This window comes from Parasteatoda tepidariorum, chromosome 8, assembly GCF_982258835.1.
Source record: "Parasteatoda tepidariorum strain Cologne lab strain chromosome 8, Ptep-v5.0, whole genome shotgun sequence".
Classification (NCBI taxonomy): domain Eukaryota; kingdom Metazoa; phylum Arthropoda; class Arachnida; order Araneae; family Theridiidae; genus Parasteatoda; species Parasteatoda tepidariorum.
Genome location: NC_141762.1, coordinates 35,856,874 through 35,873,559, shown reverse-complemented (window position 1 = coordinate 35,873,559; position 16,686 = coordinate 35,856,874). Strand labels below are relative to the sequence as shown.

The 16,686-nt window shown below is 30.3% G+C and overlaps 2 protein-coding genes across 2 annotated transcripts in view; one reads left to right on the top strand and one right to left on the bottom strand.

The window, feature by feature from the left end:
- Positions 1-8,573, bottom strand: part of Orc2 (origin recognition complex subunit 2) — a 38,243-nt gene extending 29,670 nt beyond the window's left edge. The window contains exon 1 of the mRNA XM_087150120.1: positions 8,513-8,573. Coding sequence (XP_087006246.1) covers positions 8,513-8,558 — 46 coding nt within the window. The 5' untranslated portion in view covers positions 8,559-8,573. The remainder of the gene's footprint in view (positions 1-8,512) is intronic.
- A 7,588-nt stretch (positions 8,574-16,161) lies between these two features.
- The window catches only part of LOC107446838 (uncharacterized), a 36,482-nt gene continuing 35,957 nt past the window's right edge, over positions 16,162-16,686 (top strand). Inside the window, exon 1 of the mRNA XM_021144699.4 lies at positions 16,162-16,535. The gene's annotated coding sequence lies outside the window, so the exon portion shown is untranslated. The remainder of the gene's footprint in view (positions 16,536-16,686) is intronic.

The following is a 16,686-nucleotide window of genomic DNA, read 5'->3' as shown; positions in this document are numbered from 1 at the left end:
ATTTTTAACTTTTGTGCAATTTTTTTATAGTAAAAAATACACTCATTTTTTTATTAGTGGTACACAGCATTACGAAAAATTTAGAAAGGGTACACAAAAGTCATAAGTTTGGGAAACACTGCCCTAAAGTAAAGAGAAGCTACCCTCCCTGAAATTCGCTATTCTTGTTTCCTTAGCAGCAGACGGCCTCAGATTTAGTGGCGGGGGGGAGTTCTTACCGTAAACAAACTATAATTCAAAGAGGGGTAAAACACTCGTCGCTCACTTCAATGTATAACTAGCAGCAAGATTAGATTTTTTTTTTTCAATTTTACCCCAAACACCTGTTTAGACCAACTAATGAACAGGACCCTCTTGAAGTGACCACCTATTGTATCCTTATCTTAACTGAAAAACGAAAATTTCATTTTAGTTAGTGAAGCATTTCTCCAAAATAAACAAATTTTTTTCATTTCAGTACCTTCTTCATGCAATTAGGCGGGGACAAAAAACAAAGAATGTCAGTTTAAACGGGGAAGTTTAACATTAGTTGCATACAAAATGATTTGGTTCCATTCGTGTAAGCTTGTTATTCGATTATCCGACATGTAATTAAGTGGACATGACGCAAGAAAGTTCCAATCCGTTTTTCGCTCGAACGGTTTGTAATATAATGTTTTAATGTGAACAGTAACCTTCGTGCGACGAACTATTAGTATGCCAAATTTCATTGCTCTCTGTCGGATGGTTTAGTCCAGGGGTGGCAAACCTTTATGTCTCAACGTGCAATTTTTTCTAAAAAAATGTTTAATGAACTAGTTAATGTATAGTTTGTCTAAAGTAAAAACTCGCCTAGCCATTTGTCAAGACCCTTGGCGGTGACTATGATAACGAGGTCTAACTATTTCAAGGGATGTGGGGTCATTGCTTAGGACAGATTTTGGCTAAGATTCAGCGAGAGTAAGAGGACTTTTTTTCCAGTCTATTGTGTTAGCCCTAGAGTGAAGAGAAGCTACCTTCCCTCCCCCCCAATGCCCTCCTGTGTTAACATTGTTCGTCAATTCGGACATTAACAGGGCAGATTTGTTGGCCTCTCTTACAAGGGCACCATATTAGGTGAGCCTACGTTGCTCCCACAGTAAGGACAGATAGTACAGAGAAGAAAAGAACATCCATGCCTTGCCCGGGATTCGATCCCAGAACCTTTCTGGTGCAAATGCAGTTCCCTAACCCCTCCACAGGCCGGTCGGCTAGCTACCTTCCCTGGAATACGCTATTCTTGTATCCATAGCAGCAGACGGCCTCAGACCATGTGGCGGGGGGAGTTCTTAGCTTAGACAAACTATAAATACTCTGTTAAATTCTGCATCCATTTATAATTACATTCATGTTTTTAAAATATAGGAAAAAACAAGTGAGTGCGAGCGAAAAGGACACATAGCCTCTAACAAAATTGGATATAAATAGGAGAACAGATTTTAAATTATCTTAAGTTAAAGCTAGACGCCCGGTGGCTGAGTGGTAGTGCTTTGCGCTCCCGTGCCACCGGTCCTGGGTTCGATCCTCAGGCCGGGCAAGGTTGACTCAGCCTTTCATCCCTTAAGTGGGTAGACAAATGAGTACCAAGCATGCTTGGGAACTAAACACTTGGGGTTCCGCGTTCGGCTGACCACCTAACTGGAACATCTGCTCCTGTCCCCCAGAGCCCAATGTCAAGAAAACTGAGATGGGCCCAGTAGGCCTTGGCCCCCTAGGGGCTGTCGCGCCACTGAGTTTAGTTTAAGTTAAAGCTACATTTTTTTCCTTCGGCGTAATTTAGTTAAGCTAAGATTATAAGAAGTAAAATTATGACCGCGGCAGTACCTATAGAGTGGGGGGAGTCTCTCCCCCCTCCCTATATATATATGTGTGTGTGTAACATAAAGCGCTTCAACTAATCTTTTTATGTTATTCCTTTGTCGAAGTCTTTTTCTTAATTTACTATTCTAAACTAAACGCTCTTGCACTTTAATATTCACATCCTGTCTTGTAATCTACTTTTGGTTACTCGAGTAACAGTTTTGATTTTTCCCCTTATTTGAACTGTGAGAAAGACTTTTTCACTCGCCTTATTTAAAATATAGATTTTGTTTTATAACCATCGTTGAACAGCCGACCCAATTTTAGGTTTACGACTCCTAATGTTCAACTCTGTAACCTTGTAATTTTGAACAAATTCAGAAGACAAGGAAATTTTTGTTTCAGTACCCTCAGAGGTTTTGATTTGTTATAGGAACATGGAGGACTTTGCAACTCGATAGATTTAACTTGCATCAGTCACCATTTACTACACGGGCAGTCTTCGGCCGGCTGTGGATGAACCCACGAACTCTTGGGCATGGGTTCAGTGCCCTACTATCCAGGCCTATAATAGATAGATTTTATTTTATTTTATATCCGTCGTAGAACAGCTGATCCAATTTTTGGGTTTACGACCACTAATGTTCAACTCCGTAGTTTTGTTATTTTATAATTAAAAACTGGAAAGTTCCGCCCCTTGTTTACGTTGCTGATCAACCCTCATGGTTGCTTCTCATTAATCATTGCGGATTAAGAGAAAAAAATCGTTTATTTCCTTAAATTGCGATCGAATTGCTATATACATTTTGAAGATGACTAAATTTAGACAAAACAATAAAATTGGTACCAATCAATAAAATTGGAACATCCTGTAGAGTTAATACTCAGTGAAGATGGAACCAAGGGAAAGAGTATTCGCCTCCGAATGAGGTGAACCAGATTCGAATCCCAATAATGGCTGGTCGATACGAATTCCGCACCCGGCTTGCACCTACTACAGTACTGATGCAAAATATCCTCCACGGTAGACGGATTATAGGATTTCGTGGTTTTTTTCTTCGTGTAACGCAAACGCGGGTTAGTTTCAATAAAAAAAAATTTCCCAACACTTGATCCAAGAGTTCCCTTGTCTTCTGGATTGGGTACAAAATTACAAGGCGACGTTGTTGAACATTGGTAACAGTAAACCCAAAATTGGGTCGGCTGTTGAACGATTATGAAATAAAATAAAAACCACGCGCTCCAATCACAATATTTTTCAGTAATATCCCGATTTTTTTTCAGAGAGTCAGATTTAAAGCTCTTAAATATCATTACTTAAACTGCATAACATATTTGAGTTTGGATGGAGTTGGATGACTGCATTCAAATCATCCTATTACAATCATTGTTGTCGAAACTGGTTGTCGTAATAATTTCATTTAAAAACAATAAAAGGTTTCAACTTAAACAGGACATTTCATAAAGTTCAACCTTAATGTATATTTTTAAAATCCTTGATGAAATTTAAGTAAAAAAACGAGTACACACATTAAGGGTCATAAATTAATATTTAGGCAAGGAAAAAAAATCAAAATTTAATGAATCACGACTGATGAAGGTGGGATTGACTAAAAACTTGTGATTACTAGAGAAAACAAAACTTAGAAAGGCGATTAAAACTAACACGTTCGTGTGTCATCGGCCATTCAAACTGGTTTTCTATTTTTCATACCGCCTATTTACCAATTAATTTAACTGATACGATGAAGTTGTCATTTTTTCTCCTCTATGAAATATCAATTTGCAGATTTCACAACGTGTTAGATGTAATTACAGAACCCCCTGTATGATATACAGTATTTTACGTGATTATTAATTAGGTAATTTTCACAATCAAATTTAAATTTTAATAAGATAAATAGCTTTTCTAATACCTAAAATTTAAAAATATCATTTTTTAACTTCTTGTAATTACTACGTCTCTTCAAAATTATGTTGAAAAATTATGATGTTAAGAATGATATAAAATGTTTCATACCTTTTAAAATACACTTCTTTTTATAATCATTAATGAATAAAATACAAATAATATTTAATTCTTAAAGGAACTTCAACATTAGTTTTGGACAAATAAATTTTACTGTAATGTGAAAATATTTTTAAATTCTTGAATTTAACTTCATAGATACGACGGAAATGCGAATTGCCATAGCATTTGTGCTCATATTTTCGACCGCTCTTTAGAATGAGCTATTGTAAAAAGTTGCATAGATTTTACGAAAAAAAGAACAACTTAGTGTTCAAACGATATTGAGGAGCATTTAGAATGTCGAAGGCACTCTGGAAAAAAAAAAGTAAATAAATAAAATTCTGCTGCTTTTATCCTTGTGTTTCATACTAGGTTTATCAGGCATGTTGCAAATATTGATGAGCTTTCTTTAATATCATTGATGTTTGGAACAGTGTAGTCGATTCTGGTAATGCTGTCATTAAACTATAACTGAAATTTCATCTAGAAAGAGTCAGTCCAGTTTGAGCTTTATCCTAAGCACACTTCTCTTCAAATACAATTAATCCATATATAAAACGTAGCAAATCAAAATTGAAACATTATTTATTGATTACCAGTTAACCTCACTATTTTCCTTAGTAATAAGCAATGAAAACTCACCACTCATGCTCTAAGGAAAATCTTTTTCAATGGTGCATTAGAGTTCAAACAGCGATTTTACAAATAAACAATTAAAAATAAATAATAAAAAGTACTGTTAAATTAATGGGGTATGCCTTTTTATTCTATGCATGAATCATGGGGATAAGTATAGGCTAACTGTTTGCGGGTTGCAGCCCAAGGACAGTCAAAGGGTCATCTAAGAAATGACAAAAATAAATAAAATAAAAAAAGCTATATTCAATAATTTTTTTGAAAAAAATGTCAAAATTCCAAAACTGCTAAACAGTATGAGAAAGAGCCTTAGTGCAGATTATACATAAAAGGCCAATTCTATACATGCAAATAAAATAAAAATTATATATATATATATTTTTCATGAGTAAAAAATTAACTAAATATTTAACAAATCTCATTTTCTGTATTAAATTTATGAAAATTTATTTTAGCCATGATAAAAAAATGAAAAAAAAAAATTATATATGTGTAACATGTTATGAAAAAATGAAACTTTACTTTACTTGTAGCTTTTTTTTAAGACTATGTACAAAAGCAGCTTCATTTTTATATTAGGTTTTATTTCATACCAAACTTTGAGTACATTAACATTGATACAAATGGTAAATAAATTAAGAATTAAATATACTTTTTATGACCATTTAAACTGTAGTTGATTTAGACTAAGAAGAAATAATACACTTCTCCATTTGATTACAAAACAAGAAATTATTATTTTAGGCTATAAAGTAGCAGTAACCATGTAAGCATAAACAAATACTGTTAATTCAAATAATAAAAAACAATTTAAATCTATTTAAATCTATTTACTTAAGCTGATTTGAAATGAGATCCACAATCCCTTAAGATGTTCTTTGGTCTCTTTATGTTTCTAAACAAAGCATAAAAAATAAATGCCCTTTTAACATAAAACGATAGTTGTACTGTAAAAAAAATTTCTTCCTTCATGTTCCAGCATTCATACATAACTTTTTCAGAAAAAAAAATCTATATATATATATATATATATATATATGCTAGCAACATTTAGACCAATTTAAATTAGATATTCATTCAACACAAAACAATCCTATAAAAAAAACTTTGATGAAATAAAAATTAGAGTAAATTATTTACACTTTTTAATATTGTGTTCAATAAACAAATTTTGTGTATTATAAAATCATATTATGATTGTGAGAAATAGAGACACTTTTTTGAAAAGCCACACAATCTCCGGTACACAAAAAAATATATGAAAACAGACACGAAAGCCACACATCAATTAAAACGAAAATGTATTAAAATTCATCTGAAAGTAAGATCCAGTCAGTGGCGTTACATCCTTTAGAACTGCTCTTAGAAGATATTAGAGGGTATGTTGTAATTTTGCAGTACAGCCAATGGTGGATACGATGTATTTTAGATGTAAATATAAACTACGAAGAAGTTAAGATACGTTTTCTACAGCCCCATGGACCCTCACTGTCATACTCGTACCCACAGAAGCCTTTGATATTGAAAGTAAATAAATCACAGATCATTTAGAAGGTTGAAGTACTAACAACAACAGGTTAAGATTTTTTCATACCGTCTAATGAGATAAAAATAATTAACAAAAAAATAGCACTACATCATTCCTAACTATTTCATAAAATTTTATAATGCTTATATGTTTAAAAAATTACTAATTCTGTTCATAACATATTGTAACAGAGTTAATAATCATAATTTAAAAAAATATTTTCTATGAAATAAATGTTATTCATATCTTGTAACTATTTCACATATTTTTTGCATATCAAAAGGTAAACCATTTTTTAATAAGAAAAATATAATACACTTGCTAAAAATAAAAATGTTATTTTCGATACATTTTAGGAGACAAAAGTATGGGATAAATACTACTTTTGGTATGAATGATCATTGATTTATATATTGGTTTAAGAATTTTAGGCTTTTTACTCAGTTTTCCATGTATATTGTATGAAATGTCTTAAAGGGGAAAAAAGTTGTACAGCATACCACTTTCAATTAATAAAAATTTTGGTTTGCAATAATTAATGTTTTTTTTTTTTTTTTTAAATTTCAATTTCTATGCTACAAATTTGAAAGGTGTAGAAGAATGTTGTAGTTAAAAAAAAATATTTCTTTCATAATTCTTTGAGACCACATATCACAGGTCAAATCAGGTTGCTTTGAAAGTTGACCTAGCCTCAGAAAGTCATATAAGGTATCAAATGAAAGGTTTATTGCAATGGTGTTTCAAATCTTTTTTTAAACACCATTTACTTTCTTCTAAAGTAAAAAAAAAGTAACTTATAAAATAAAAGTTCTTAAAGTAACTTTTTTTAAGTAAAAAAAAAAATACAGTTATTTGCAAGTATGCAAGTTAGTGGTTTTTTCAGTGAAAATTTTATTTTTTCAAGTGTTTATAACTTGGACAAATTTCAAATTAAAAACTGTTCGAATTGTTTACTTTATCATGTGTGCATGTTCCACCAAATTTCATTAAAATAGTAGGGGGGTCAGTTCAAAAGGGATTGATATATTGTTCAATGACTCATTATGAAATTTTTCCTTTGCTAATATTTCCTTCTACTTATTATATAAATATAATTCAAATTTTAAAGGATCTTTTTGATTGATAGTTTCTAAATAAAAAAATAAAAAATTTTACTCTTATATGCTTCAAATATAGATTTTTATATATTTATTATTTGATTGTTACAAAATTGTTTTTCTAATAAAGCAGTGGTAAGTTTAAAAAAAGCAACATTTTTATACTGCCACTTGATGTACATTTGACCTAACTCTTAATACACAGCAGTAAATAATATGTAATCAAAAATCTAATCTATCATCATGAAAGTAAGTAGTCAACTATTTGAAAATAAATTTCATGTAACATGAATTTTTTTCATTTCCAATATTATTGTTATTTCCACAGAATTTTTATCATTTCAATATTATTGCTTATCATGATGTGCTTAGATTCACAAATATATTATTACTTTTCATTACTTCCAAATAAATATATAATAATTGATAACCACATAAAAATTTTACCGATAATTTTTCTCTTGCCATAGTTTTATTAACTAGCGATAATTTTATTTTATTAAAACTGCGGGTTACAAATTCATTTATAAAATGTTAGAAGTAGAAACACTTTTAATGTCGAATAAACATAATATATAAACACTTAAACATCAATTTGAACTTTACTCCAGAATTATTTTTTATGTTACAATTATAATGCTTAATAATTAAGTACAAATATTAGGAAATATGCATAGGATGATTAGACATTACATGGCATAATTATTCTTTTAATTTAGATCCGAATTTTCTTTTCCTTACAACAGAATGTAAGAAAATTATATATATATTGCAGCTAAGCTTTTATAAGAGAATACTTAATTTAAAAGTATTAAGAGCAAAGTATTAAGAACATACTCTTAATATCAAAATGACATACTTTTATTTAAAAATAAATAATAAACATAGCAAAGAAAACATTCATTTTTATTGTTACATTTATAAATATCTAAAAATTCGAAAACATTTTCGCCTAATTTCTTTTTTAAACACAAATCTCCTCTTTTCCAGTGTCTGTTTACCAAATAAATGTAAACACAATCCATCAATGAACCAATTGTTTCATCACACCAAATACGAGATTACGCGAGAACACAGACAGGCGTGCACAAAATTACTGAAATTTTTATTTTAATTCACAATAAACGCGATAACTTCCTAAATTCTTGCAACCATGAGTGATAGTCAACAGCCAATCACAATGCGAAAAGCCCATTGATCCGACGTTATCATTTCCTTGTTGCCATTCTGTAGTAGAAACTATGGTTCAAAATTAGTTACCAATTCCTTAAAAGATAGAGACCCGACTTTTACGACCTATGACCAATCCAGAGCTGCCATCTATTGCTGGGATTTTCATTAATTAATTAGATATAATTTTACTACTTTTTTCTTTTTTAATAAACATGTTTTTTTTTTAAATAAACACAATTGTAATCTTACACTCAAAATCATGCTTTTTTTTCCCGATTAGGTGGAATACAAACATTTTAGCTGAATTTCTGAGCCCAATGGTGTGGAGATTACAGACGTAGCACAATAGAAGCAGAATTTATGTATATATTATAGCTGTGAGTTCTTACTGATAATGAAAATTCCAATTTTTACTACCACAAAATACTACTTGGCCAATAAAAATTCCAACTAATTCCAATGTACTACTACTTACAACACCAACAGAAGTTCCATGTCTGATGACATTACAAGCTGAAGTTAAATGCTTGGCAGTTACAATCAGAGTTTTTCTTTTCATTTCCACCAGTCCCGCAGTGGACTGATCGTTAAGACACGGTTCCCTGCAGGTATCACCGAAGTCAAGCATCACTGGCTACGGTCAGTGCGCGGGTGGGTGACCACTTGGATCAGCCTGCGTAGGGACCGAGGGTGTGCGATATTGGTCCTCGTTAAACTGTTCTACCGTAAAGTGCTCGATTTCGCGTGCAGGTCGTCGGGCTACCGAAGCGGGGTGCCATCCCCTCTGCAGAGGATCAAAATTGTGATGGCATGTCTTCGGATCATCCTCAGGGGTGTTTCCCAGACCGTCGCCAATAGCCCATCGTGCAGCTCTAGTGCGACGTAAATTAACTACTACAACAACAACATTTCCACCACTTTACTAATTATATAAATTTTTTCTTGCAATTCTGCTTCTCAGGACAATGCAAAATAAAATCGTTTCTAGGCTGTTAAAAACAAAATTTACAGCCAAAGTTTATTTATTGTCAATCAAAATTTCGACATTTTTCTGGCTGGCTTGTACTAGAATTTTACGGTGCTAAAAGAAAAAAAAAAACAAGTTTTAATCGTTTTGTGCACACTGCTAGCAAAATTTATTTTGCGTATCTAAATTTCGTCAGTATCTAATTTTAACTGGAGATCTGTACCAGGCTATTCAAGGAAGCTCATATCAACAAATACATCAAAATAGGTAACTTAACGCTTGCGGGTCACATCTGTCGAAAGGACCCTTCTTTCTTGACATTTAAGATCTTCATTTACAGACCAATGGGAATTAGAGTTGAATAGGTAAGCCTAAGATCAGTTGGCTTGACTTGTGGAAGAGGGTTTCAAAATCCTAAGAATTACTAACTGAAGATGAACCGCATAGAAATGACCAGAATGGAGGAAGGTTCTAGGGAAGGATGTGGCCCATAAAGGGCTGTCATAACAATAGAAGAAGAATATCTGTAACTAATGCTAATAACAAGGTATAATTGTTTCTTAAACTGTGAGAGTAAATTTCTTCGTCATTTTTATACCCAGTTGGAATTTTGAAGACTTTTTAGAAGCAACCTACTTAAAAAAAAGGGGAGAGAGAGAGAGAGAGAGAGAGAGAGAGAGAGAGAGAGAGAGAGAGAGAGAGAGAGAGAGAGAGAGAGAGAGAGAGAGAGAGAGAGAAAATAGTAAAATGAAATTTTAAAACTACGTTTTTACCGGTGCACTAAATACCAAAAACATAAGGGGTAAGGTGCATAAATGTTCCGTGTCAATCAAAAATCAACACCTTCTTCGTTTTCCGAAAAATCATGCGACCTTTACTTTCTTCTATTGTAGACAAACGGAAATAGAATAATTTTTTGCCGTTTATTCTATTTGTGTAGTTCTTAATTTTTTTAAAATTTAATTTTATTATCATTATTATTTTTCGAATTCATACATTTCTTTATCATTATTTTTTTTGGTGGCACATAAATAATATTTTTCTTGAATTCTTGCGGAATTACAATGATTTTCATTACAAAGTTTTAAGCGAACGTTGAAAGAAAATAGAAGCAGCCACAGTCCTCCTTAATTGCTTTAAAAATCTAAAGGGCACTGGTTACCCTGGTAAAATATGGATAAAGGACTGCTTGTAAAAACTTATAGAAGTATCAAATTAAAAATCTTAAAAAAATGATAGCTGTTTTTTTAATTAAAAAAATTTTTGAATTTTTTGGACACAAACTGTACGAACCTGTACAGTTAAGAAAAAAAAATCTGAAAATTACCCAAAATCTAAAAATATTAACCAAATGTAATATAACCATAAAGTAAAAAGTTAAAACATTTTCTAGATTTTAAAAATCATGAGTAGCAGTGTAAAAATCTTATATATATATATGCCCAGGGGAAAATATGGAGACAAATGACTATCTGATACTAAGATACTTCATAAAATATCAAATTAACCCTTTTGCCCAGAATTTTCATTAAACATATTTTTCTTGCTTTTATCATTATTTTGTATTAATTTAAGTTAAAATAAGTGAAAAATATTACATTTAGCGTTTTAATACTTTATGGTTATGAAATACAGCAATAAACTTCAAAACACGGCTCACTTCCAAACATTAACTTTTCAAATTTGCACTTACGTATTTGCAGTTATTTAGGCCTAAGAGAAATAGTTACGTATCATTTAAAAAATTTTAATTTACAAAATCAATTATTGATAAATTTTGAATATGAATGAAAAAAAAATTTCACTTCGATTTTATATTTTACTGCAAGGGTCACTGGTGAATTTATTTTTTATTTTTAATTACTTTTTATTATTTTTTAAGAATTTTTTATGACACAAACCCTATAAATTTTCACCGTACAAAAATATTAAAAATTAAAATAGTAATAAAAACCGGTGATTTAACCATGCAGTAAATAGTTAAAAATTATCGATCCCTAGATTTGGAGTAGTCATGTAAAAATCTTTTATTAAAAAAAGAATTTTATGCCTAAGAAAATAGTTTTTCTGTAGGTTTAAAATTATTTAATACAAAGTACAAAGTAGGTAAAAAAAATTTTTTTTCAATATAATTAAAAGTGACAAAGCTTATGAAAAAAAGGGCCCATCAGTAAAAGCCATCCTTCACATCGAAAAATAAAATATTTGAAGAACATTAGAAACAGAGGAGGGTATTGCGATGGAGGCAGCAATGGAATTGGGCAAATTTTGTTTCAATATTTTTTATAATTAATATTGTTACATAATATCCATATCTCGTATTTTAAAAACACAGGTAACAAAACAATTAAAGAAAAAAAAATTATTGCATTTCTTAAATTTTAAAATTGAAACTGTTCTTTTTTATAACAGGTTTCCGCTATAATTATTTTTAAGAAAAAAAAATTAAGAAAATACTTCAAAGCAAAAATTAATATGAAAATTAATTACAATCAAACTATTTGTATTCAATAAATCTTTATACCAGGGCTCGAAATTTCCCCTCGCCTGCGACAAACTATCTCGGGCCGGAGAGAGAGAGTATGAGAGTTTGACTAGAGTAACAGATATTTAACTCCAGCATAACAGAATTACAGAGAGCTGCAACTGACAAGTGGTATTTTAATGCCGAAAGATAGTGTGAGACAAAGACAAAATGTTTAAAGTAAGGAGAACATTTCTGATGTCTTAATTTTCCGATACTTTTTTCTTATTTTAATGATATGGGGATGATATTAAAACAATTGAGAAGGTATGGCAATCTTATTCTAACTTAATATTATTATTATTACTTTTCATTACCATTTTTATTATTTTGGTCGCAGAAAAGTTCTTTTTACTACGTCTGTTAACGCATTAAAAATTGTTCACATTATTCTTTAACAAAAGGTTTAGTCAAAGTTTAAAAGAAAAAAGTTTAGTTAAAAGTTTAAAAGAACAAACCTTTAGTATGGAAATTTCATGCCCTGATTTTCACGATAGTTTGCGGTTTGTTTGAAATATTTTAAAAATTATTGTAAAAATTTTGTACTTTTCACTATTATTTTTTTGCAATAATTAAAAAGAAAGCATAAATATTGATTATTTTTAGCGCTAGAAGTAAAACACTAGTGCTTAAGGTACAATGCTTTTCTTAAAGGTACAAATCCTTCACCATTCACATTATATAAAGAAATATGAAATTTACATAAAAGTTGAAGATTATTTTTATTGTACATGAACTGAATAACTTTTTTTTCCTACTAAATAAAGACATTAACCTTCCTCAAATATATGTTGTTTTAAGATCTTCAAGGATTACCCATGCTTTATAACTCAGACAATAAAAAGGGTTGAATTCCCTTGGTATTCTTCAAAGAATGCAATTACGAACATTTCAATTTTGTATATCTGAAAGAAAAGATCTCTTAACAAGCCTTTTGTTGAGGTCACATGCAATATTTTTATTGACTGTTACTCAATCAATAGCAACGCAATAAGCTCGTTTACAATTACAAATGATGATCTATCGCTTAATTTATTACCTATCGTTAAAATTTACTACAATATTCAAATTATCAATCTTTCGGGTTTTGAGTGATTGCGAAAATATGTTAGTGAACATCGAAAAAATACAACAAGACCTTAAATTAAAACAAAATAAAAGAACAAAAAGGCTTAACAGTTACCAGTAACCACCACTGTTCCTCAAAGATTAAAATTCTTATGCGTAAAATCGATTAAAGAAGCTATTAATACATAAATTATACAACTCTATTAAACACATTTGAATTCTTGAAATGTTGTATTCATTTGCTGAGTGAATTACAGCTATTTTTTAACAGTCTAGACCAGGGAATGAAATTTCAGTTCTGAAGGTACTAGCCTAAATTAAAATTTTGGTCAACCCTATTTGCACATAAAAACTCGTACAATTTTGAAAGTGTTAATAGGTGTAGAGACTAAAACTATAAGGGAATGTAGAAACTGACAAGTTGAAAAATGTTCATTGATAATAATAATAACAACTCAAAATAAGGTTGATGTAAAGTTTCCAATATCAAGAAATATCATTAAAATAAAAAAATAACAGAAAATTCAATTATCAGAAAAGTTTTCATGCTTTTAATGTTTAATGTTTGTAAATTGCTGCTATTCGGCTATAAAATACTGTTTGTCAATTGTAGCCATTAGGGTCAAAGGGGAGTGGGTGTTCATAAGTTTCATTCTGATTTATGACGTGCAAACGGAGACCCTCAACTCTTGGGAAAGTATAGGAGTTTGATTGTGAAACACAATGTTTTGCAATACAAAGCTTTCTCGCCACACATAAATATTTAATCGCCAATGGCGTGCAGTTGAGTGGAAATTTCAATTTCGCCCCTTGGTAAATACTCTTCAAAATCAATGTGCTAGTGTGAGTTATTCTTTATATTTTTCTGTTTTTTCTTACTTGTTTTCTGCAAACTCAATTTCTTAGCATATTTCAAATCATTTAATAGAAGAACATACTGTCATTGTAGATTATATTCCAAATATCTAACTTGAGTTTAGCTATCAAGAACTCTAGCTTGTATAAAAGAGTTTGTATCAAAATGCAGTGCTAGAAAATATAATGTTTGTATCAGTATTACGTGCTTTTATATATACATATTTTGGTGCAAATATTACAGTTATTATTTAATAAATATTTCCCAATTCAAACCATGTAAAACCTAACATGAATTTGTAAAATGAAATGGTTGTCTCTCCTGAAATAATTTAGAAATAATCCAGAATAGTCTAAATTTATTAGAAATAGCTAAATTTTTTTATAAAACAAAAATAAGCATAATAATATTATAATTAATTTTGATTTTCATCTACTACATCAGGTTTTTATCTGCCACTTAAAGGTATGGAGAAAAGCTAATCTGAGGATTTAAATTAAGACCATCAATATATTCACACATTCCTATGTGTACCTCAATCATTTCTTTTTAATCTTATATCAGTACACTGGTTCAGTAGTTATGAGTCCTCAAATAAGTTTCTTTTCTCCCTACAGGTAAGGGCCGATAAAAACCTGATGTTTTCTATAATAAAAATGTCTTCTGAAACTGAAATTTTACATAAAATATTTAAAAGATGTTTGAAATTATTTTATTTAAATTACATTTTTTTCTAGTTATATGCATTTTTTGCCGAAATGGGGGGGGGGGACATAATTTGGTGGGTTGTCCCATTAGCCTTCAGAAGTAATAGGCATTCCGAGAAAGTTTTTGTTAAAATGGCTGAATTCCACAAAATTTACGATCATCTGTGCATTACGCATTTTTACAAAAATGTACACTCCAAATATCTCACTTTTGTTAATTTTTATTATTACATTAATAAATATAAAGTTGTAATAAATTTAATAACTAAAGTGGTAAGCGGTGGTTATAAGTTATTCCTCAAAGAAGTGTTTTTGAAAAATTTCTTCTAAATCCAAATTTGCACATATTTTATCAGAATTTTAATTTCGAAATTAAAAAACAGGTGCTTTCTGTACGTACCCCGTCATGTTATAATTTCCAAGCCAATGTGTTCTCCTGTTGCTGCTAAAAGGGAGAATTATACAAATCCTCTCAAATAAATAAATAAATAGATAAAAATAAAAATTTGTTCACATTTTTTCGAAATCCTCCTTTAAACCTAGACTACTAAACTTTAATCAGTGTTACGCTTTAACTTCTTCCTCTTTTAAATCCGTTCATCAGCTCGTTCCCCAATGATTGCTTTTAATTTTTGTTTAAAAATCGACATTTCTTTTTTTTTTTTTTAAAAGACAATGTTGTTAATAAAATATGTAACTATTATAACTCTAAGAAGATTTTGTTATTATTTAATCGTAACGAAACAATATATTGCCTGAATGTGAAAAAAAAATCAACTGTACTTGAAAAAATTTAAAACTTAAAAACTCACACTGTATGATACAAAAATGATGTAATAGATGAGAAATAATTTTACTCGCACACGATATTTAACTAGAGCGTTATATCATTATAACAGTCCAAATTGGAAACGGTTTTTATCAAATTTAAATCAAGCTCTTTATAATTTTAAAATTTTCAGTATAAATGTAAAGATTTATATCTCGAAATATCTAATATCTCTCTCTTATTCTTTTTATTGCTTTCGGCATTATTTCAATTGTGAGCTTATAAAATAAAAGCCTCGAGAGCGATAAACAAAATTTCATGCAGCAATAGATAAATAGTCACTACTTAAAGCAGAAAAAAGATAAAAAAAATCATAAAAAAAACAGCAACTTAAAATTTTAATAGTATTTGAACAAATTAGAATTTCGATAAGAACTCGTGTTAAGTTCTTAAATTTCAACTCTGTAGTTGCATTTCTGCGAGCTGCAGAATAGCCCTCATCGTATATCGTACTTCAAGTTTAACATTCTTGAACCGATTATCAAATGCTAAAATTTTTTATTAATTGTATCCGTCAATGTTTTTTAATGTTATAGTTTTTTTTGCAGCGAAACAAAGAAAAACGCTAAGTTAAACACCCAAAACAGCGGTGGAACCGCTTACGATTTTTTTTTTAATCAAGAGAGATATAGATAATTTAGATAACTGATAAAATATATTATATCTTCTTTTGAAAGATGTTAAAGTGACCTTTAAAATTTTAAAATCTTCGAAAAGTTGGTTGTTTATTAGACGAAACACGTAATTAAAGCTTTAGAAAGCTGCATTTTATTGAATACAGTTATTTAATCGATGTTCTAATGGTGATTTCAAGGATGGCAACTATTAAAATTTAAACATTCTTTCGGTGGTATTTTACTGCTAACCTTCCGTCGCTACACTTATGACCCGAGGCTAAAAATCCTGGCTATTTTTCTAAGCTTTGTGATTGTTCAACGACTGAGACTACTGTTGAGTATTTTATAGCGTCACATTGAAAGGTTTGTTCTATTCTGTTCTGCGTAGCGACTTTTTTTCAGGTAAAAGAGCGAAGGTCGTCGTCCAGAGAACTCTCCAATCCTTTCTTATTGGACCTCGTTTAACACAGTAACTTTGAGAAAGCTCAAACTTGCCGAAAAAGAAGAAAAAGAAAACCAGCTAACCCAGTTTTCGTTTGATTTCTCGTACCGGACACGCAGACGATAACTGACTTGTGTTCTCGCTTTTCACCAGACCACACTACCAAAGCAAACATCAGCGTGGAACTTAATGATTATCGTATGTGCTTTTTAGAAGTGGATATTATTTGTTTGTTTAGACTGGGCTAAGTCTTACGAGTCAGGTGAGTTATTTATTTTGTTTAAAGTTGTCTAAATACAACCTTGAAAAAGTTTTTTTGGATTTTTTATTTTTTTACTGACATTAAATATTATGTCATGTTATATTGAAGTTATTATTCTTAATGTTAAAGTATAAAAAATTTATTTCAAATT